This window comes from Vidua chalybeata, chromosome 1, assembly GCF_026979565.1.
Source record: "Vidua chalybeata isolate OUT-0048 chromosome 1, bVidCha1 merged haplotype, whole genome shotgun sequence".
Lineage (NCBI taxonomy): Eukaryota > Metazoa > Chordata > Aves > Passeriformes > Viduidae > Vidua > Vidua chalybeata.
Window position 1 is genome coordinate 106,413,461 of NC_071530.1, and position 20,037 is coordinate 106,433,497.

General features: G+C 38.6%; 1 protein-coding gene across 6 annotated transcripts in view; it reads right to left on the reverse strand.

The window, feature by feature from the left end:
• The window catches only part of TMEM241 (transmembrane protein 241), a 54,684-nt gene that overhangs the window by 25,540 nt on the left and 9,107 nt on the right, over nucleotides 1-20,037 (reverse strand). For 4 of the 6 annotated variants that reach the window (XM_053952902.1, XM_053952918.1, XM_053952886.1 and 1 more), the window contains exons 4-12: nucleotides 19,337-19,418; nucleotides 16,108-16,185; nucleotides 14,696-14,721; nucleotides 12,983-13,034; nucleotides 12,189-12,237; nucleotides 10,118-10,163; nucleotides 9,126-9,161; nucleotides 2,910-2,944; nucleotides 1,578-1,647 (exon numbers count right to left, since the gene is read on the reverse strand). In XM_053952902.1, the coding sequence (XP_053808877.1) occupies nucleotides 1,578-1,647; nucleotides 2,910-2,944; nucleotides 9,126-9,161; nucleotides 10,118-10,163; nucleotides 12,189-12,237; nucleotides 12,983-13,034; nucleotides 14,696-14,721; nucleotides 16,108-16,185; nucleotides 19,337-19,418 (474 nt within the window). The remainder of the gene's footprint in view (nucleotides 1-1,577; nucleotides 1,648-2,909; nucleotides 2,945-9,125; nucleotides 9,162-10,117; nucleotides 10,164-12,188; nucleotides 12,238-12,982; nucleotides 13,035-14,695; nucleotides 14,722-16,107; nucleotides 16,186-19,336; nucleotides 19,419-20,037) is intronic. The other 2 variants (XM_053952911.1, XM_053952893.1) reach the window with 1 other exon arrangement.

Sequence of the window (20,037 nt, forward strand, 5' to 3'; positions counted from 1 at the left end):
AGGAGTAGAAGGCATTGGGAATTTTTGCATTGAGCCATAACACAAGATCCTTTGGGATGTATGTGAAGTCTGAAGCCAAGGAAGTAGAAGCTGCTTTGATGACAAAAGATAGGCCTAAACTCAGCAACCTGTTGCAGAGAATGGAGCACTGAGCAGTAGAGCATTACACTCTGAGAAATGAGTGAGTTCAATGAACCAACATTGCCCATACTTTTAAGAGTTCAGTAGCTTAAGTTTATTTCAGATTTTCTGCCCTGCTGTGAAGGGCTCTCAGTCATGGAGATTTGAAGATATTTAGTGCAACTCAAGAGATAAAAAGGTGAAACAGTGAAATATAATACCTAAAATATTGATGCCACAATTAACAGCAATTTATTTCATTAAATAAATTGAGCACTTTGCACCTTACTGCTGATGCTTCAGACATTCTGCAGAGGCAGTAGATTTAGCTGCATGAATTGCCCTTACCTTACATTGCACAGTATTTCCTCCAAATCCCATATATCTACAAAGACACTAGATTATAAAATGTAGGAGAGCAACTGTGATGTTTGTTTCTCCATCTAACCATTCCTTCCCCTTCCTGTAATGTACAGTGCTATCTACTACACATGTACTGAAGGTGGGCCAATGGAAACAGAAGTGGGAAGCTACCACAGAGGTAAAGTTCTAATGAAGTGAATGAGAAGAATATCTGGGCTAGACAGATATCTATTGGAGCCTGCAGTTAGACCTCACCTTCAACAAAAATAGATTTCACCTACCTACAGAATACCTAACTGCAAGTTACTTGTAGTGTGGACAGACTACACTTGGAAAAACATAACAAAAACCTCTGTACATTGGAAATTATTTAACAATCATTCTCAATATACCCTTTCAACAGAAAATTCAGATACAAGTCAGAAAATCCCTTTCAGGAAATATTTTTGCCATTAGTTAGCATGAAAATATATTTTCTCCACTCTTAAAAAATTACTTTAATTTGGTAAAAGACTAGGGGGGAAAGATAGGAAGTTTTTAAAAAATTAAGATGTATAGGAAACATATTTATGTTGTCCTGTGAGAATTATGCCAATATGCAGTGAAATTTTACTGCTGAAAATAATGGAATGCTTGTTAAAGCTTTTCTTTTTTACCCAAAACAACATTCTGCCAAATAACAAGATGTACAGGCAAATAAATCCATGGACACCAATATACAGCTGAAGACTAATACTTAGTAATTGCTGCAAATAGCAAGTTTGGGCTAATCTGACTTCAGAAGTGTTTGAGAGATGCTATGTATCGAAGCTTTACTACACTGGGTAAACATTATTTTACTGGTGACTGGGAACTCTCGCGATCAGAATGCACTCACTCAAGGAAGCATACTTTCAGCACATTTAAATCTCAGGCCATCAAATGCTTACCCACAGACATGCAAAGATTTATTCTTTGCAATTCTACTGGCTTATGGCAGTAGAAACTAGTATAAGGCTTTACATGCTACAAAGTTTTTAACTGAGAGTATAGGCTGGAAGTCAATTGAACCTCTTATTTTGAAAACATTTACATGACTTTTATAGAGAGGTTACCTGGCACAGCAGCTGCTATGAAACCTGTAGAAGTACAGAAATGGAAAATCCAAGGCACTGAAGAGATCACCTGAGGGACAAAGCAATACACTCAGTAGGTAGGAAAAAAATTACCCACTGTTACAAGCAATGCAACAGCAATTACATTAACATTATTAGTTTAACATTCCTTTGAGCCTTTACAGCTGGCTGACTTTTCATTTATGATGCTTTCCACATTTCTGGTGTGTTTAATGATTTCTCTCTGACCTTGCTTCTAGCCAGTTCTTGCCTTTGGTTGAAAAAGGGAAAAGGGATACCTAAGAGTATTTATTCTTTTCCAGTATTCAGAAGGTCCTGCTTAAGCAACAGTTGCCAGTGGACAGACATGTATCATATCCACTTCTTTGATTACCCAGCATGTGATAGCTCCTACTGAAACAACAGGAAACACAGACATATGGTGGCTGCTTCCCCCTCTGGCATGTGAACTCTGTAACACAGAGCATGTTGAGAGGTTTAAATAGTTCTCCTAGGTCTAAGTAGAGCTCTTGAGTACTTGCATTTCCAGGAACCTGGGCTTGGGTGCTCTTAGTGACAATTCCAGGAGCTCTCTGGCCTTCAGGCTCTACAGATTTGCATGAAGCTCCATCCTTAACTTTTTGAAATGCAGGACTGTTTCACTTAACATGTATGTCTGTCCTGTGGGGGTTTCCTATATACACAGTCTGCACCACCAGGAAAAAGGGAGAATTTATGTTTCTTTAAATGCTTCCTTCTTTGTTTTTCTGTCTGAACAAACAAAAGCAACAGATGACCACCTTTACCCTCCTAATTATGAACACACCAGAAGGTAGGAATAGTAGCCACCATAAAATCCTAAATTTCTCAATGTTTACCACCTGATGTGCTGCTACTTCAAATCCTGCTATGGGCCCAAGCAATGGGATCAGTGTTATGAAAGCAACAAAACAACAACAACAACAACAAAAAAAAAACCTCTGCATAGCAATGGTGACAATGCAGAGAAGGAAACTCAGTTGTATCTGGACTGCTGGGACATTGCACTGAAGAGGACATGTTGGCTTAGGGAATCCTTGTTCTTTACCATGCACCACCTCAAAAACTGTTCTTTGTTGTCAGTCCCATACTGCTTGTTTGCAAAGGACAGCTAAGAATGGTATTGGGAAATATCATGCAACTTACACCAAGTTATATACCCTTCTCTCCTCTTCCTACATGATTATTGGTCATATGCAGGGCTAAAATCCTAAGGGTTTGGTCGCTAAAAACATGCACAGAAAGCAAAAGCAACATGGAAACCTAAGAAAGGAAGAACTCAGTTCACTGTACCTGCTGGATGGGATGCAGAGGCCAACAGCACTACACTAAAAAAAAGAAAAATTAATTGGATGCTACAGAATATATGACAGGGGCTGAAGATTATAAATTGACAGTTTTGTGTTTGTTTTTTCATGGTGAAACTTATTCCAGTTAAGTAGAATAACTGAGACACAAATACCACTTAAAAGAAAGCACAAGTTGATTGGAAAGGAATGTCTGGGGTCACCTAATAAAATTTCTGACCTGAAGCAGGACTATCACGAATATTTGATGAAGCCTTCTGGTTCTGTCTTAAAAAGGCATTTCTCAAAAACCTACTAGCACTGAGATTCCACACCTCTCTGGGTAACTTTGCCAGGGCCACTCTACCCTCCCAGCAAAGAAGTTTTTCCTGCTGTCCCATTTTTAAACCACCAAAATTGCAATGTATGGTTGTTCTTCCATATTATGCTGAATATTGCATGTAGACAAGCTTAAAAACACATGAAAATAAAACCAAATACCAGCCCAAATTATTCACACTTTCCAGATACAAGTGAACAAGAAAACCAGCAGTGATCAGTTCTTTGTCCGAAGTATTATCACTTAAGTTTTCTGAGGTCTTACAAAGACCTCACCCTTTTGAATTTGCAGTATAGGTTGTACAGAGCCTTTTTTACTGTTACTGATTCTTCTTGTAAATTTATCTTTTTTTTTTTTTTTTTTTTTCACATTTTTCATTCCAAATAGCTTCTAAGGTCAGAGGGCTACAAAAACATTCCGAGGTGCTGTGAGATGGGATAAGCATGCACATCTGTAGAGCTACAGCTTCTTCCAGTTACCAACAACATACATCCATGACAAACACTAAGGACAAGCAGGAGAAGAAGAAAAGAGTATCTCAAGAGTTTGCTTTTTGGTAAGCAGCAAGCACTACGCTTACAGAGGTAAAAAGACATTCATTAATGTTATGAATGCTCAAGCATTCCAGGCCAACTCCCTTTTCCAGTGTCAACACAGCTAGCATTTCCAAACCCGGTCACTCACAGCTAGTCCCAACATGACCATGTTTCCACGCTTGGTGACCTGCCCTTGGCAACCTTTAGTGGACCCCAGCACCAGTCAACAGAATCACCTGCAGCAAAAGGAACTGCAAAGAGCATGGAAATCCCATGGCCAAGGAAGCCCTGGGGGGAAGCTTGTCACTGAAATCAGCTGTGGAACACAATAGGCTGAAGGAAGAAAAGGTTTATGAGGGACAGACAGGCAGGTATTTTATGCTTCACACTTTGTAAGTCTTTGAAAGGCATCAGATGGCATAGTACATTCACATTCTCAATATTTATATATGTTTTTAAAAGATGTTATTGCCACAAAGGTATTAAACAAGGCAGAGCAGATCACTTACAATAGGTAATTTGCCCTACCCCTCCTCCCCACACATGGATGCTCTCCCTGTAAAGGGATGCCAAGAGTAATTCACAATAAACAGGCTCAGTTCCTCCATTTCCTGGTAAAGAGAGAAAAGGAAGCAAAGGTCTACTGCTTTTGACTGAATAACAGAGAAATAGGAGACTGACAGAGAAAGTGAAGCTGTATCAACAGTGATGAGAAGTAGGTCTAAACCATATTTCTCCACTTGTTTTTTGAATTATTACATTGTAAACAAAAACCCACTGAGACTGGGAAATAGTCAGAGAGAAATTTCCTTCTGCAACCAAGAGGAATTGATAACCCTAACAGACATCCCAGGTTTTGGTCCAAACAAAACAACAGGAGAAGAAAAAACCTTAATTGTGAAGTGCAGGGCAGGTTAAGGCAAATGGATTAGATGGCATTACAGCTGCTCTGGAGCTCTGCTCTGAATGAAGCATCTGTAAAAAAGACATGATGATGCTGTAAAACCAGATTAGGGATTCAGAGGTTTCTAGCAGGACAGCCTGGATAGATATGAGGCTGCAGCAAAAACAAATCCTGCGTGCCGGATTCCTCTGCTCCTCTTTTTCCCATGTACTCAATATTGATGGCTGGGTCACTCGTGCTTTCCTTTCTGGATAAAAAGAGGTTTTGTCAGCAAGAAAAGCAATTTATGCCTGCAAAGCTGCTCTCCCCTATTGCAGAAAATCTACTGCAGCATTTTTAATTCACAAAAGTGACAGATTAGCAGCTCTTCCAGAAGCCAGATGTAGTTTTGCTGCATAGAGCAGAGCCTTTACCTCATGACTTTGTCAGTGCCCTATATTCAAATTCATTTGAAATTCTCCTGTATTTGTTTTCTCCTCACCAATGGCTGCTAGGCCATCTAGGCATGACTTTGTGAATAAATTTCAGACAGGAACGGGTATTGGGATGGACTGAAACTTTCTTGCAGGTTCTTAGCAAGAAGTGAAATATCTCTACCTGCCTCAGCACAGGAGAAAGCCCAAGAGGAGATACAACCTGCTTCTAAGACATTTATGTCTCCCTCAACATGCCAGGCAGGCATTACTACTCCTCCTCTCATGCTACCCCTCACCAGCTAACGGGGAAAAATCTGGCTCCCCTTTTATATAAAGTGAGGGAACAGGAAGGAATAAAAGAAAATGTAAGATTACAAGAAAAAAACCACTAGGTAGTAGGACACTAATGCAGAAATCAGAGTACAGAGAAATACAATACTTCAGTTTAAAAAAGGGGGTGGGATCAAGAGGATTGGAGGATTAGAGGCAGGATCTTGGAAGTACATTGACTCTCTTCTCAGCCTCACTGCCCCAGATGCTTAAACACAAGGGAGAGAGATGAACTGGCACTGAGAAACAACATTACCCCTCCCTTCTCTGCATAGCACAGCTCTGCTTTCCCTCCTACACTTGTTCCTGGCCTGGCTCCCTTTTTAAAAGCCATTGAATAATCATATTGGAAGTGATGAAGTGAGAAGAACACCAGACTTTCAACATCAGCAAATATTTCTTCAGATCTGTTTGATTCTGGAAAGTTCCCATTCATATACATTTACTTAGGGTGTTCTTTTCTTCCAAACTGTTCCAGATTTCAGAACAAGAAATAGTGCATGATGTGTAAGGACAGCATATGTTAGGAAACTGCTCATTTCAGTTGCACTTCTGGAAGCATCCAACAGAGCCTTCTCTTTTCTTTATATATATATATATATATTTTTTTTTTTCCTCTAACATATTGGTATATTCTAACACCCAGTAATTTGTGGCAGATCTTTTAATCTGCTTCATACAGGCAGTCTCTACACTCAGTAGAGTACAACTGTGCTTTCATACTGAACTGAGAAACACTTTGAACAGCCCCTATTACAATAATTCTATTTTTTCCCCTATGTATTAATAAAAATTTCTTCACTAAAAGGCCTTGGAATCAAGCATTGGAATAGGTTGCCCAGGGCAGTGTCTGAGCCACCATCCTTAGAGGTATTTAAGAGACATGTGGGGCTTAGGGACAAGGTTCAGTGGTAGGCTTGGTAGTGCTTGGTTAATGCACTCAATGACCTTAAGAGTCTTATCCAACCTAAAAGACTGGATGATTCTAAACACTATCTGGCTGTGTCCACACAGCTGCATGTCTGGTATGTCTGATCTAGATTAGAAATAAAGAGCTTTAAAGACCTATTGACAATAATTTTAAGAGGAGAAAGTTGCACTGATACCACACTAGCAAGTTCCTTCATAAATCATAGAATCATACAATCATGCTTGTATAGACAAGACCTCCAGTACACATTAAACTGTCCTGTCCTGGAGGTGGAACTCTGATCCTGTCATGGCCAGAACAGTCCTTGAGAAGGCCTGAGAAGAGGAAACAGCATATACCTTAACACCTTCTAGGTCACAAAATTTACTGCTGGGCACCCTCTGACAGAGATAATCCATGTCTACAGTAATTCTGACCCAGAGCTGCCTGTGAGGAGCTAGTGCTCATTCAGAGAACATTCCTTTAGTCAGTGATATTTAAAAGCAGTTTTGATTGTTTTCTACAGAAATTAAGTTTGTGCCGTAAAGCTGTGTGTACACAGCTCTCAAACACGCTGAACAGCTTCATCCAGATTTGGGAAGTGGCGGTGGTCTCCGAGATAACTACATGTGCAGGGGTCTCACACAGAGGCACACCCTGCCAGTTCCTCCTACAGCAGGATTCCAGCCCCATTAGACACTGGAGGTGACATGTCATGGAGGTTGCAGACAAGAAGAGAATTTCTGCCAAATTTTATACCCTTTCAAACATCATTAACTATTTTGACAAAATAAAACTCTAAAAGAATTCAGATGCCACTTATCCCATTGTCCATGGTACTGCTTGTTTTCCCTAGGCAAGATCCAAATTCTATGGATTGTGAACTTTTCTGACACATAGAAATGTATACACAGACAGACACATAGACATATAGTTAGACCCAAACCAAACAAATAAGCATCCAGTTTGCCATCTCCCTTAAACCACCTGTTTTCCAGCAAGTTGCTTTGCACCATCATCTTGTGAGCTACGCTGACCTTTAAGCCTCTTCTTGGAGAAAAACTTTGGAAGCTTTGATAATAAATTTTTGCTCTTAAACAGATGCTGAAAATAGCCATCTTCCAATTTGCATAAATCCATTGTTGGATTGTCTGTTAGTTTCTTTTCTGTAAAAAGAACAGTTTTAAATACATATATTGTTGCACCTCACAGTTCCTTAGCGAGAAGTTTCTCCCTTTCAAAAGCTTCCATATAAATTATACTTTTCATGTAATGTGGGACTCCTGCTCTCTGCTGGACACAAGTTCACAGACTTCAAAGGACCAAGACCATGAACTAACAGAGCAGCAGCCCAGGCCTGACTTTTCAATCAAAGCTGAAAGACCTTGGGCCAAAATCTGAGTTTAAAAATTCAGGTCTAGATGCAATTTTCAACTAAAATGACAACTGAGAAACAGTCAGGCATCTGTCAAATGAAGATCAATTGATTTTACTGCTTGGTTCATGATTTCCCTTCAACACAGCTACATCTCATTCCAGACTTCATAGGTTATTTCTGCATGTGGCAGCATATTTGCCAATTCCATGACTAATTCTTCCAAAGTTTCAATAAACACACCTACCTTTTTTGTGTAAAATTGATTTGCTTTGCATTTCATAGTAGATGGAAAACAACAACTGACTTAAACAAGAGCCTACTTCAAGCAAACTGATATCCAGATATTGTCCATTAATGGGGCCCTGGTGAATCATAAAGGCAAAGGCAGAGGCCTGTATTACTTATTTACGGAAATAGGAGATATGATTGAACTAAGACAGAAAGAGATACAGAGTTATCATATTGACTATGCTCACAAGACAAATGGCAATTGAAGGAAAGCAACTGCCACACATTGGTGTCCCTGATGTACTTTTATCAAAGATTTTTCATGTGGCCAGACAAGAGTCTAATCAAATAGACTAGCACAACTTAACTTTTGTTATGCTTATTCCCAACTTCTGCTCCCTCTTTCACTCCTTTTGACCACAGAAGGAATTCATTATTCATACTTTGTGTTCCCAAATGACTTTAGGTATGAACCCAAGAAAAGAGGCCAATATATATTAGATGTGATTTCAGATGGAAGAGAATTGAATCAAGTCTCTAGATACCTTACTTGAAATAAAGCCTCACAAAAACCTAGCAGAAGCCATGTACTCTGAATGTCCTGGTTTGTGGCTCTTTGAAGAAAGGACTGGATTTAAAAAAGCAGGGGAATCTGGTCAGTGACTCAGACTCTTTCACTAGCTACAAAATAACAAGCCACTCTTCTATCTCCAAATCAGAAAAACAACTGAAAGTCAGAATTACTCAATCCCACTAATGGCACTCTGAACAATCAGTTACTGCTCATGTTCTTTGCACACAGTACTTTTGTAATCACTACCTCCACTTCTGTACAATTTTGTACAAGTTTTATTTTCTGAAGTGGGGTATTGCCAGGGAGTTACTCTGTAAATATTATTTCTGGAAGTGATAGATCGCTTGTGCACACGGTGATTTAGAAATTCATAATTAACACTTCGTTACCTCCTCAGGTGTATATTGGCATGTCCATCTACAACTGGAGCCAAAAAAATTCAGCTGCTAAGCCATTCAGCTTAGCACTGTTCTTTCAGTGAACGTCCTGCTAAATAAATGCATTTAAGTAGTGGTAGCTATGAGTTTCTTCAACAAGCCAAGGTTGAAAATGAAAACATATACCACATAAAACCAGCTCTGGTGTATCAAAGACTTATTCATTTTACCTGAATACATAGTTGATGTACTGTTGGTCCAGATCACTGGGAGAGGAGGCAAAGAAAAAAAGGTGTTTTTTTCAGCAATGCACTTCATTTGGTGTAACAGATCAGTATATTAAACAGTAATAGACATTAATTCTGCAATATTACATTATATGAATTTATATAATATACAACACGGTTAATATTACGTAATACTAACATTATATTATCATTATATGCATTATAAAGATAACATAGTAATAATTTTATCAACACCAATCAATTAATTATCAATTAACCAACATATTAATTTACAGAGGATCCACACATTATTTCTGTTGTTACTGTCAGTAGGAGTTTCATTTAAAGTGAAGATAAAGTAAGACTGATTAAAATTTAGACCCTTTAACCAGAGATGGAAAATGGTTTTGAAATAAATAAGCTTATACATGCATGTATATTATCCATCACGTGGAGTGTCAACATACCCATCTCCATCAGTAAAGAAAACTGCAGATTACAGACACTGTGAACATGCAATGCCACCTGATTCCAAGACTACTACTGTGTGGTTGCCGTTCTAACATGCACATGGGACTAGTGCAAGGTTCCAAGGTGTTTAAGGTACTCAGCCATTTCCATCCTGTGGTAAGCCACCAGCTGCTGAACATTTTTGAGACTGTCACAAAGGCAGATACCGACAGATTCAAACCATGTAGCTTTCCACGTGAACACAGACTAATATTTCCTCTTAACACCTGTGCCAGTAATTAGGGGTTCTTTTTCCAGGGCTGAGTCATTACCCTTGGATAATACACTGTTTAAAACTAATTCAATGTTCCAGTTAGCAGTATAACTATCAATAACCACACGCTGTTACTACCAACAATAAATAAGGCTCGTCTTGCAAGAGAAGTCATTAATGATTAACCAGGAGTGGCCCAGCTCCTGCTGATCATGCAGAGCTCCCTACATCACAGTCATTTCCCTTATGAAAGAGTAAGAAAACACATTACCTTAAAGATCCAGGTTTCCACAACTTGTGAAATACTTTGTAAGCCCCTGTAATTGAAATGACACGTGTAATTGCCATATCATGCGATCGTTCTGACAAACAACAGCTTGTTTGGCCGTCGTACTGGCAGACATGGAACCCCTCTGAATTACTGTTTAGCAACACAGCACAAAGGATTCCTAAACCATGAGTAAAATGAACCTATTGCTTCAAATTAATGGTTTTCAAAGTGTTATCAGCTCTGAGCACAGTCACGCTTTGTGGTTCTGCTAGTCCTTCTGAAGATGAGACATCTCCTAGCTCACAGCAACAACAAAGGAGAGATTGTGTGATTGTGCATGGTTTTGTGCATAAATACATACAGAAAGGTGCCACAGAATGGGTTCTTGAGCCCACACCATTTTGAGGGCAAGTTCTATGATATATATGATCATCTACATAGAGCTGTTGGGTCTGAGCCATCTTTCCTATTTAAAGTTCTCTCAGCTCTAGTGTCTTCAGGTTCTTTACATTCTTGACCCACCCATCTACCTCTCGTTAGCTTCCATTTCTGTCCTGGATAAAGATTTGAGCACTCATGGAAGAAATGACACAGCTTCAGGCTCTGTTTTTTCAGACACTTTCTTCCAGGCTTTGGGGTAATTTTTTTGATTCACAGAGAAAACCAGAATATAAAAAGTCAATCCAATAGAACACTATGAAATAGATATCCTCAATTCTGCTTCCATTACACAAGTTGAAGGGTAGAACACACTTCCTTTCTGTAATGATCTGTGTTGATTTACTATGCAGTAAGTTAATTCATCTGTTTGCCCTCTCTCGTAGCAACTTCATTCCAGCTGATAGGAAATCTAATTACACAAATAACTCCCAATAGCAATATCAACTCTCAAAAGCAAGAGAAATGGATGGCAGCTATATTTTGAGCAGAAACATTCTGTTGGCACTTCCTACACATTTCAAACACACAAATGAAGCATTCTGAAAACTCTCTAAGCAATTTTCCACCTCTATGACCAAGCATTGCTTTACAAATGCGACTCCTTGGCTTTGAGAAAGCAAGAACATCACTCATCACAGCAAACAAGTATTTGAAGTGGAAAATCCATGGCTTTTACTTTCATATAAATGAGCAAATGTTTACCATATGGTATTTCTCAAAAAAACACCAAAACGATTTCTTATTTGTATGTTAACAACATTTCAGATGGGGATCTCTAGACCTTCCTAGACAGGAATACATATAAACATATTACCTCTGCCCAGAAAATTTTACAGTATGAATAGAAGAAATAAAGAAGGTATATCTCTAATCTGCAGACAGGACTTAACATATGAGTGAGTCACTCAGTATATAGGACAGATAAGAATCAAATACAAGTCCCTTATTATCCACCAAAATACTCCAAAACCCAAAAATCTCCTATTAAATATTACTGCTCTTGTTTTCTTCAGATTTTCTAGTCTGACTGTTTCTAGCTTTTCAGGGAACAGCTATTATTTATCCAAATCAATGTTTGGTCTCAAAAAAAAAAAAAAAAAAGACAAAAGAAAACCTGATAGGTTATGCAACTTATTGTTAGTTGTTTTTTTTTTTTTTTTTTTTAATGCGTATGATTGCCTAAAAAACTGCAACATTTCAACATCCTTCCTCTGGGACCATAGTCCATGATATTTTAGTATGTTTTTGACAGTTTTCAAATAAAATCTGTGTGTGCAATAAAGCTCCAAGTACAAGTTATTGCTTGTTTTTTTCATGTTTCTTCTCCCCTCAGAAAGAAGTCTCTCTCAATAGGCAACCATCAAAAAACAACCAGAAAAGTTTAGTGCTGATTAAAATTGCATGTGCATTTTCTCACCCACAGTTAACAGACTGCAATATGCAGTGTGTTCTATTGTTGTTTTGAACAAAATATCTATAATAAGAATGCACTTTCTTATATTTACTGATCTCCATTCTTTCCAAGTATTTCTTACGTATAGAGTCTCAAATATCAGTAACTTCATAAAAAAGCTGGTTTCTCCAACACATTTACTCTTCCTATTTCTTCTTCTAGAAGAAAATTACTTACCAACACAGATCAAGTGAATTAGAGCCCATAAATATCCATTTGGATCAAACTGCAATAAAGAACATCTACATAAATAAAAGCACAAATGTGTATACATACATATTGCAATTCCCTTGCAGTTAGCTTTGCAAAGCAAGTACAGCGAGTGGGAGCTGTGCTACAAAGAAAGGGAAGATGACTAAAGAACACTAGGAAGACTGAAATTCTTCCTGTCACACTCAGAAACCTGACATATGCCAATTATGCAGGCTCTCAGCTCGTCTCAGCAAGGATAATTCTATTTCGGATGTGTACACCGATTTCCAGACTCATCTGACTTCAGATATTAACTGTGGTATGTAAAGCAAGGAACCAGCTTTCCTAGGTCTCCAAAAGAGACTCTCCAATGATTAGATCTTTCCTGAATGGAGCACTCTCTGGAGGCACCTCCTTTCTTTCTCAGGTAGCTACAGAAAGCGTGTACAGCAAATGCAAAACTAATTCAGGAAATTCCTGAAAGTACACCCAACTAATTCAAAACTAAGTGATTTGCTGTAAGCACTATTAAGAAGTAAAACTGTGGTTTCCCCAGCCACCACTTTCACCAAAGAGCTGTATGTCCACACTGTTCAGAGGTTTTACCATGACGCAATCACAGTAAACCCAGCAAGACTACAACACAGCAACAGGAAACATTTACAATTCCCTTGCAGGAATCCTACTCTAGCTTACCAGTAAAAGCTGCATCCCTCATATGCTAACAAGATGTCAAGCATCAAGGCCTAGCTCAAGCTGCTTTACAAAGCAGATCTCACCTGTGTGTCACACAAAGGAAGGCACACTGCTGCTGCCAGGAGGAACAACACACTGGGGAGAAGAGAAAGAAAAAATATAAAGCAAGACCAAAAGCTTTCAACCTGGATTTCTACTCCCAGCAAAGTAGAGGCAATTCCAGTCAATTTTACACTGACACTTCACTTGTTTAATTTTTTTATTCTATGTTTAAAAAACAATTTCTGCCACCAAAATTTTTACATAATGCATTCTTCATAACTTGCACACAGTAAAGTTTTATGGGAAGAGAAGCAGCACAAAACACCTCAGAAGTGATAAAAACAAGATTTTTTGGCAGAGTATTTTTCTTTACTAGCCATCTGGCTTCCCTAGGCTTTTTCAAAAAGCCAAAATCAGCCAATTTCTGGCTGAATGGCTACCAAAAAGTTCTTTCATTGAGACTAATTGGCTGTTACAGCAATTCCAGCAGATGTGAGTCCATCACAAGTGACATTGTTACTCCAGAGCACAGAGCAAGGTGGAATTGACTGGTACACATTGGAAGTGTCTTAAGGACAGCACAAGTCCTCTCCTAGCCCACCAACTTAAGCTAAATAAATTCTTAACCTATGGCTGAGTCAGTATTTCTTTAAGCTACGGGGAATACATTGTGGAATTTCAGCGGACTGTCAGTAGTAACATATTAATTTATGTTTTGCAGCTTATTTTCCTACTCTCTAAGGGCATGGGAAAAGACAGAATAAAGATTATTTTTTAAATTGTATCCTTGACAATAATCCAGTGGTGAAGACAAGGCCACATAGTCAGATAATGGAAACAACAGGAAGAAATTAGGAAGATAATACCCCTAAGTACACTAAATAATAACCCAACATTATCCATTCTAAAGTACAGCTAAAATATTACAGGATGTGGAAGACAGCAAATATCCATTCTTCAAGGGGATGTGGGGGCATAGAATCGAAATTTTAACACATGATTGGTTGATTTCTGTTTGTCCCTTTCCATCTCCTTTTTGAAGCCTAAACTACCAGGGCCACCAAGGGCTGGTAGTTGTGCAGCTTAATATCACAGAATCATCAAGGTTGATGATCTTCAAGATCATTTGTCCAGCTGTCAACCCAGTGCCACCATAATCACCCCAAGTGCCACATCCAGAAAACTCTTCCAGAGATAGTGACTCCACCATCTCCCAGGCAATTTATTCCAATGCCAAACCACGCTTGTAGTGTATTTTTTTTTCTAATATCTAATCTGAACCTCCTCTGGTGCAATTAAAGACAACTTCCTCTTGTCCCTTCATTTGAGACATGGCAGAAGAGACTGACTCCCACCTCGCTATGAATGATTCTAGCAGAAATGGATCTCATTTACCTTTCATTTCTAAGGAAGGAAATTTTTAGCTACTTTCTAACACACTAATTTTCTTTCTCTTACTGTTTATGATTACCCACTGGAAGTTCAAACCTTCCAAGACTTTCCAAAAGCATTGTTATAGGCCGTTTTATCATTAATTTCATTTTTGTAAGGGGAAAAAACATATCAAAGTATTCAAGCACTTGCTAAAAAAAAATTAAAATATTGAATTACTCCTATGTTGCAATTTAGGCTCACTGCCCACAGGAATGTGCCTTACATTCTTCATTGTTTTGGTGTGCCATTATCTGAAGCAAATACAGAAGCTGGAGCCAAAACAAGTCTGAATTTGAATCTGAGTCGTTTTAAAAGCTTACCTACAGACTTTCAGATGAGAAGTCTGCTGTAAAAAAGAAAGCATGATTAAAACATTAAAATTTAATGATAAAAATGGTAAAATAGTGTTTTCTTCTTCCAAAAACTGGAAAGTGATGACAGCTGATCTTACTGCACCATACATATAAAAACTGCAATGAGCAGCATTCAAAATTTGAGCACTGCTTAGAAAATTTAATTTGATAAAGAAGAATCAGGATTATAGATCAGCCTACTTCACCTTGAATTATAATTTCAGATTGCTTACCAGCAAGTAAACTTAAAGCCAGACACGAACTTTATACCTGCTCCTCAAACTTGACTTGAATTGTACCAAAATTGTGTAACATATGTACTCAAATATTGAGTTTTCCTAATTGGGTACTACCTCATACAAACCAATCTTGATCTAAACTCAAGATTAGATAGAAATTTTCCCAATTCTTTGATGTGAAATTATTCCTGAGGAGCTTTCTGTTAGGCCTGTGTTTGCATTATCCTTATCTGTAGTGCTTTTGTTTTTAAAGAGAGGAGTCATAAGCTTGTGATATAGAAGGAAAATGTGAAACACTTTGACAGGGACACTAATCAGAGGACAATGACACAGGGACATGCCATGGTACACACTGCTATGTCCCTTAGGCATAACCTTAGTGATCTCTTTTGTTTGTTAGATGAAGTAAACACTCATTTATCTGTCTTCTATACAGAAAACAGTTATAATGAATGGAAGATGCCTTTCACAGCAAGCCAGAGGCCACTGTAGAAACAACTTTGTGATGAATGATTTCCCAGTGTTAGCTCACACAACAACTCTGTAGTCAGTTAGAAAAACATTTCAAATAAAAGCCTAAAAAGAAGGCTCCCCAATGCAGTTTGTAAGAAAAAAAACCCCTCCAGTTCTTACAAAAGGGTACAAGAGTTTTTCTCCTGACTTTCATAGGGGCAGATTCTCAAATATTCAAAACAAATTCAAAAACGCACCGTTCCTCCTGCATTTTATGTGGAGATGTGACCTATCTGTAATCATACAATACACAAGATCTATTATACTGATTAGATCTAAGGGCATAGTCCTCATTCCTCTCAGCTCAAACAGTGAGGTTTATATGTGGGGCATGAGAGAGGGAATATTAATTTTCAAAAGCAAAAACTAAGCAGGGCCAAGCCAGTCTTAAAAATGCAGATCAGGCTGGTGATATGTATTTGCAGTATTTCATCAAATAAGGGTATAGGAAACATCAGTATAGATACTTGTCAACAGCAAAAAGCTCTCTCAAGGTCTCATTAATGAATTGCTATTACAGTGAGTCTAGAAAAGTACATGGCACCAATGCCTGTATTAAGAGAAATTAGGTATCTTGTTCTGGGGCAGTTCTATCACAGGAGTTACCTTGACTAATAGATCAATTACCTCTTTCTGCACAAACTTCTGGAACCCGCAGGTTATGACTTCTGCTGCGTTGTGCACAGTGAGGAACACTGGGATTGGCTGCCATGGGGAGAGAAGAAAAATGCTCAAATCAACCCAGAGCAGTCACACACATAGGCACTCCTCCTAGAAACAGCTGTCCCACATGTCTGTGGTTTGGGGTTTTGTTTTTGAAGCTGTAAACCCATGCCACATCACCTAAAAGAGACTTAACCCATTTGAATCACTAGCACATGGGCACAGGCATCTTTAAATGCAGACCCTCCTGCAGACCTGCCTGCTGTGTCTCCCACTGCTGAGTGCTCAGTCAGTTTGTTTGTATCCAGATACCCCAGTGAGATTTGCTCCAGGTTTTGGCCTCTAGTTTTCCCTCTCTGATCCAGAATCTTCAGCCTTCACAGCAAACAGTTCTCATTTGTTGTCCCATCTCTCTCTGCTGGTACTAAGAATACAGTGTGACTCCTAGCAACAGATTTGTGGGCAAGACAATTTTAGGTGATTGCTTTCAGTTACTGCTAGGAAGAGCTGCCCAAAATTAGGATAGAAATGCAATAGTTCATACACAAATGATGCTGAAATTATACCCACTGAGGTATCTGGACACCATCCCAACATGAAATCATTAAGAAACAAACCCCAGTGATAACAATAACGAATCAAACACCCATTGCCCCGGGCAAATCCAACTAGAATTAGTGGTTCATAATACTTCCTCCAAATCAGATCCATGGTCTCTCAGACAGTTGAAACAGAAGCAATTCTCTGCACTGATTGAGATAATCTAAAGACTAAGCCATTTTAGGAAGCAGTATTTCCCTACTTGTGTATGGTATTTAAATCACAGTAGCAGAGAATGGATTGATTTCTCAGTGATGTCCAAACTTTTAAGTACCAGGTGATAGAACCCACAAATATCTCTCAAATGGGAATTTGTATATTTTTTGTAATTTTCTTTAGATGTTAAAGAAAAGAAGCCAGACAAGCATTGCTCATTAAACATTTTAAGTCATTATGACAACTGGGGTGGGTCCATAGCCACAACAGGCGCACCAAAATAAGAATGGAAATCACACAAACACAACTGGCATGAAGTTGTTGGACCCAGCTTCACCAGTACTGAAAACCAATCTCTTTTGCTGGATAACTGAGAACATAAACCCAGAAGTATTAAACATAAAAGTACTCTGAGCTTGACACAGTAACAGGAAATACAAGAAATACCCATAAACAAGGAAAGTTGACAGGAGAACTTAAATTCTTCCCTTTGTGAAAGCCAATTTGTTGGGTTTTTCTTTCCTCCCTTCTGCTTTTGGCTCTTCTAAACATGTTTTGGAGCCAACAATGGCTCCAGTTTGCCTAGCCCACTTAACCTTCTCCATATGTCTATTGCCTTTGATACAAGTATTTCTTAAATTTGTGAGTGGGCTTAATGCTTATGAAAAGAAAGGTAGGGTGAATACACTCTGAACAAATCTCCTGTCATGGCTCTGCATACTTTTTTTAATCATCACAGTCCAGAGCTAAGCAGTCCTCCTCCAGTTCTAGTCCTAAATCCTTGGTCTGGAGAGATTGCCAGCACCTCTAGGAAGAGGCACAAACAGAGATTAAAGTTGTAGCTTTGCCAGTATACAGGAGTGTTTGAAAGTGGGTCTCTTTGGATTTGATAATAAAAGTACACGTAATTTCTGCCCACTTAATTAAAATATGCTGTTGAGATGAGCCAATTCAGCTATGAGTTTGGAAGAGTCCACTTTCATTTTCACTGTCATAAAATTGTTGTAGACAAAGTTATTGTAAGTAAAGCTTCTACATAGAATTGAATTTAGCTCCACTACAAGGCAGCACATAATAATTATAGCCTAAGACTGCTCTTCACTTTGTCTTACCTTGTAAAATGGCCACAGAATTAGATCTCTAAATCCCCATTTCACGTACAACAAAAACCATTAAGGTTTTTTTCTTAAGGTGAGAGGCACCTTAAGAAAAGTTTTGGATACAAATCAAAATCCTTCACAGCCCTTCTGCCACTCCAGTACAGTTCACTCATGAATGACCAGAGCAGGAGCAGGAGGTAAATAGAGTAACTTTCAGGATGACCAGGAAGTAAGAAGAAATAACAGAAAGGATGTGATTCTTTTAGCTCTTCCACCACCCATGTGAGCAAGCAGAAAAGATGCTGCTGCCAAGGCTTCCAGACAAGGCTTTCCTTGTGGGACTTTGCTTACCTTACACCAAAGAAGCCCAGTGGAACTTTCTTTGACAAGGAAGCAAGAGGAAGTAAATGCAATCACACTGAGAGAGAACTGATCTGGGAGCATGGCGCTTCTGAGCACATGCCTGTGGTTTCCCAAGATTATCTGTGTCCATCTTTAAGGCCCCCAACCTTGCTTACAAGGACAGAGACCTCCTGTTCTTTTCTGCTCTCTCTACTGGGATTTCAAGGGATCTGATAAATCTGGTAAAAAAGTCCCTTTTGATCCTCCTTAAGGCTGAGGAGGTGACACGGGCAAGCTGGTTTTGGAGTTACATTAAGATATATTGACAGAATGCAGAAGGGAACGAGTGCAGGATTTGAGCTTGCAGACTGAATAACAGCAGCAATATTGTTATTTAAAAAAATAAATGCCACCAATTTATTTTACTTTTTTTAGGGAAGACTATATAATTTAAGCATAAAGCATTCAAGTTTCATGGAAGGAGATTTGGCATTCTGTAAACATTTGGTAAATTACTGTGATACAAATGAATCATAAAATGGAGTAATCTAACCCTTCCCATAATCTCTTTCCAACTTTCTATTTATTTTTTCAAATCATGCAAAGAAGCAAAACATTCTCATTGAAATGGTCTTCATCATTTTCCTGGAAGGATTTCTCACAGATCCCACAACCCCATTCCTCCTTTTGCAAAGTTACAGCTACTGATTTCTTCAACTTTTTCCCTACCTGTATAATTCAGACCACTGAGGATCTGTTCAGCAAAACTCTGTAGAGATGCTGAGTGCTTCAAACTGTCACAGAGATGCTTTTTGATACTTAGTAGGATTGGACCGCTGCATTAGCTCCACCAGCAATGGATCTATTATTTAAAGTCCTCCTCCCTCCTTCTCCCTCAACCCAGGAACAGCATTAAGCAACAGGTATGAAGGGAATGGTCTTTGTTTACAAAGTAGAGGTAATAAAGAGCTGACTTCTACAGGTTCATTTCTTACCAATCTAGACAGTGCCCTGGAGCCAGCATAAATAACACCCACAAAAAGTACTGATGCAGGAAGCCATGACAGGATTTCAGACCTGTGAAAACAATTAAAATCCCATTATTTCACCACATTCTGTTTACATACAGAAAGCAACAGTTGCTTGCAAGGAATGTAGTAATATGTATTTATGTACATTAATTTCAAACATGTGCATGTTAAAGTCAGAATCAGATTGCTCAGTATTCTTCCCATTTACTAAGGAGTCCAAATTAGAAATAATTCATTTTGTCTAATCCAAGAGAGGAAATAACTGCAGATATATTTTCTTTATTTTACTCTTTCTCTGGCTCCTCTCCCTCCAAAATCATGTTGGTGTTTTGTTTTTTTTTTCCTCCCTTAGAAATTACTCCCATTGGTATTAAAGGAGAGACATTTCAAATTATTTCCTTGATGTTCTGTGAAAGGAACGAAACCTGACAAATGAAGGCATAAAGTGGCCCACTTGCACAGACAGCACACATTTCCACTATGTACAAATACACTGGGCCACCCACACATTCATTTCTCAGCCAGATTTACAAAGAGATTCTTCCTAAAGATCAGATTGTCTCTGTGGGAGCCTATCTCTTGAGATTTCCTAATCATATTCCTTTGACTAAGCCAAACTCCTAGAGGCAGTTTGACAACTAATGGAGGAATGAAGTAATCAGATT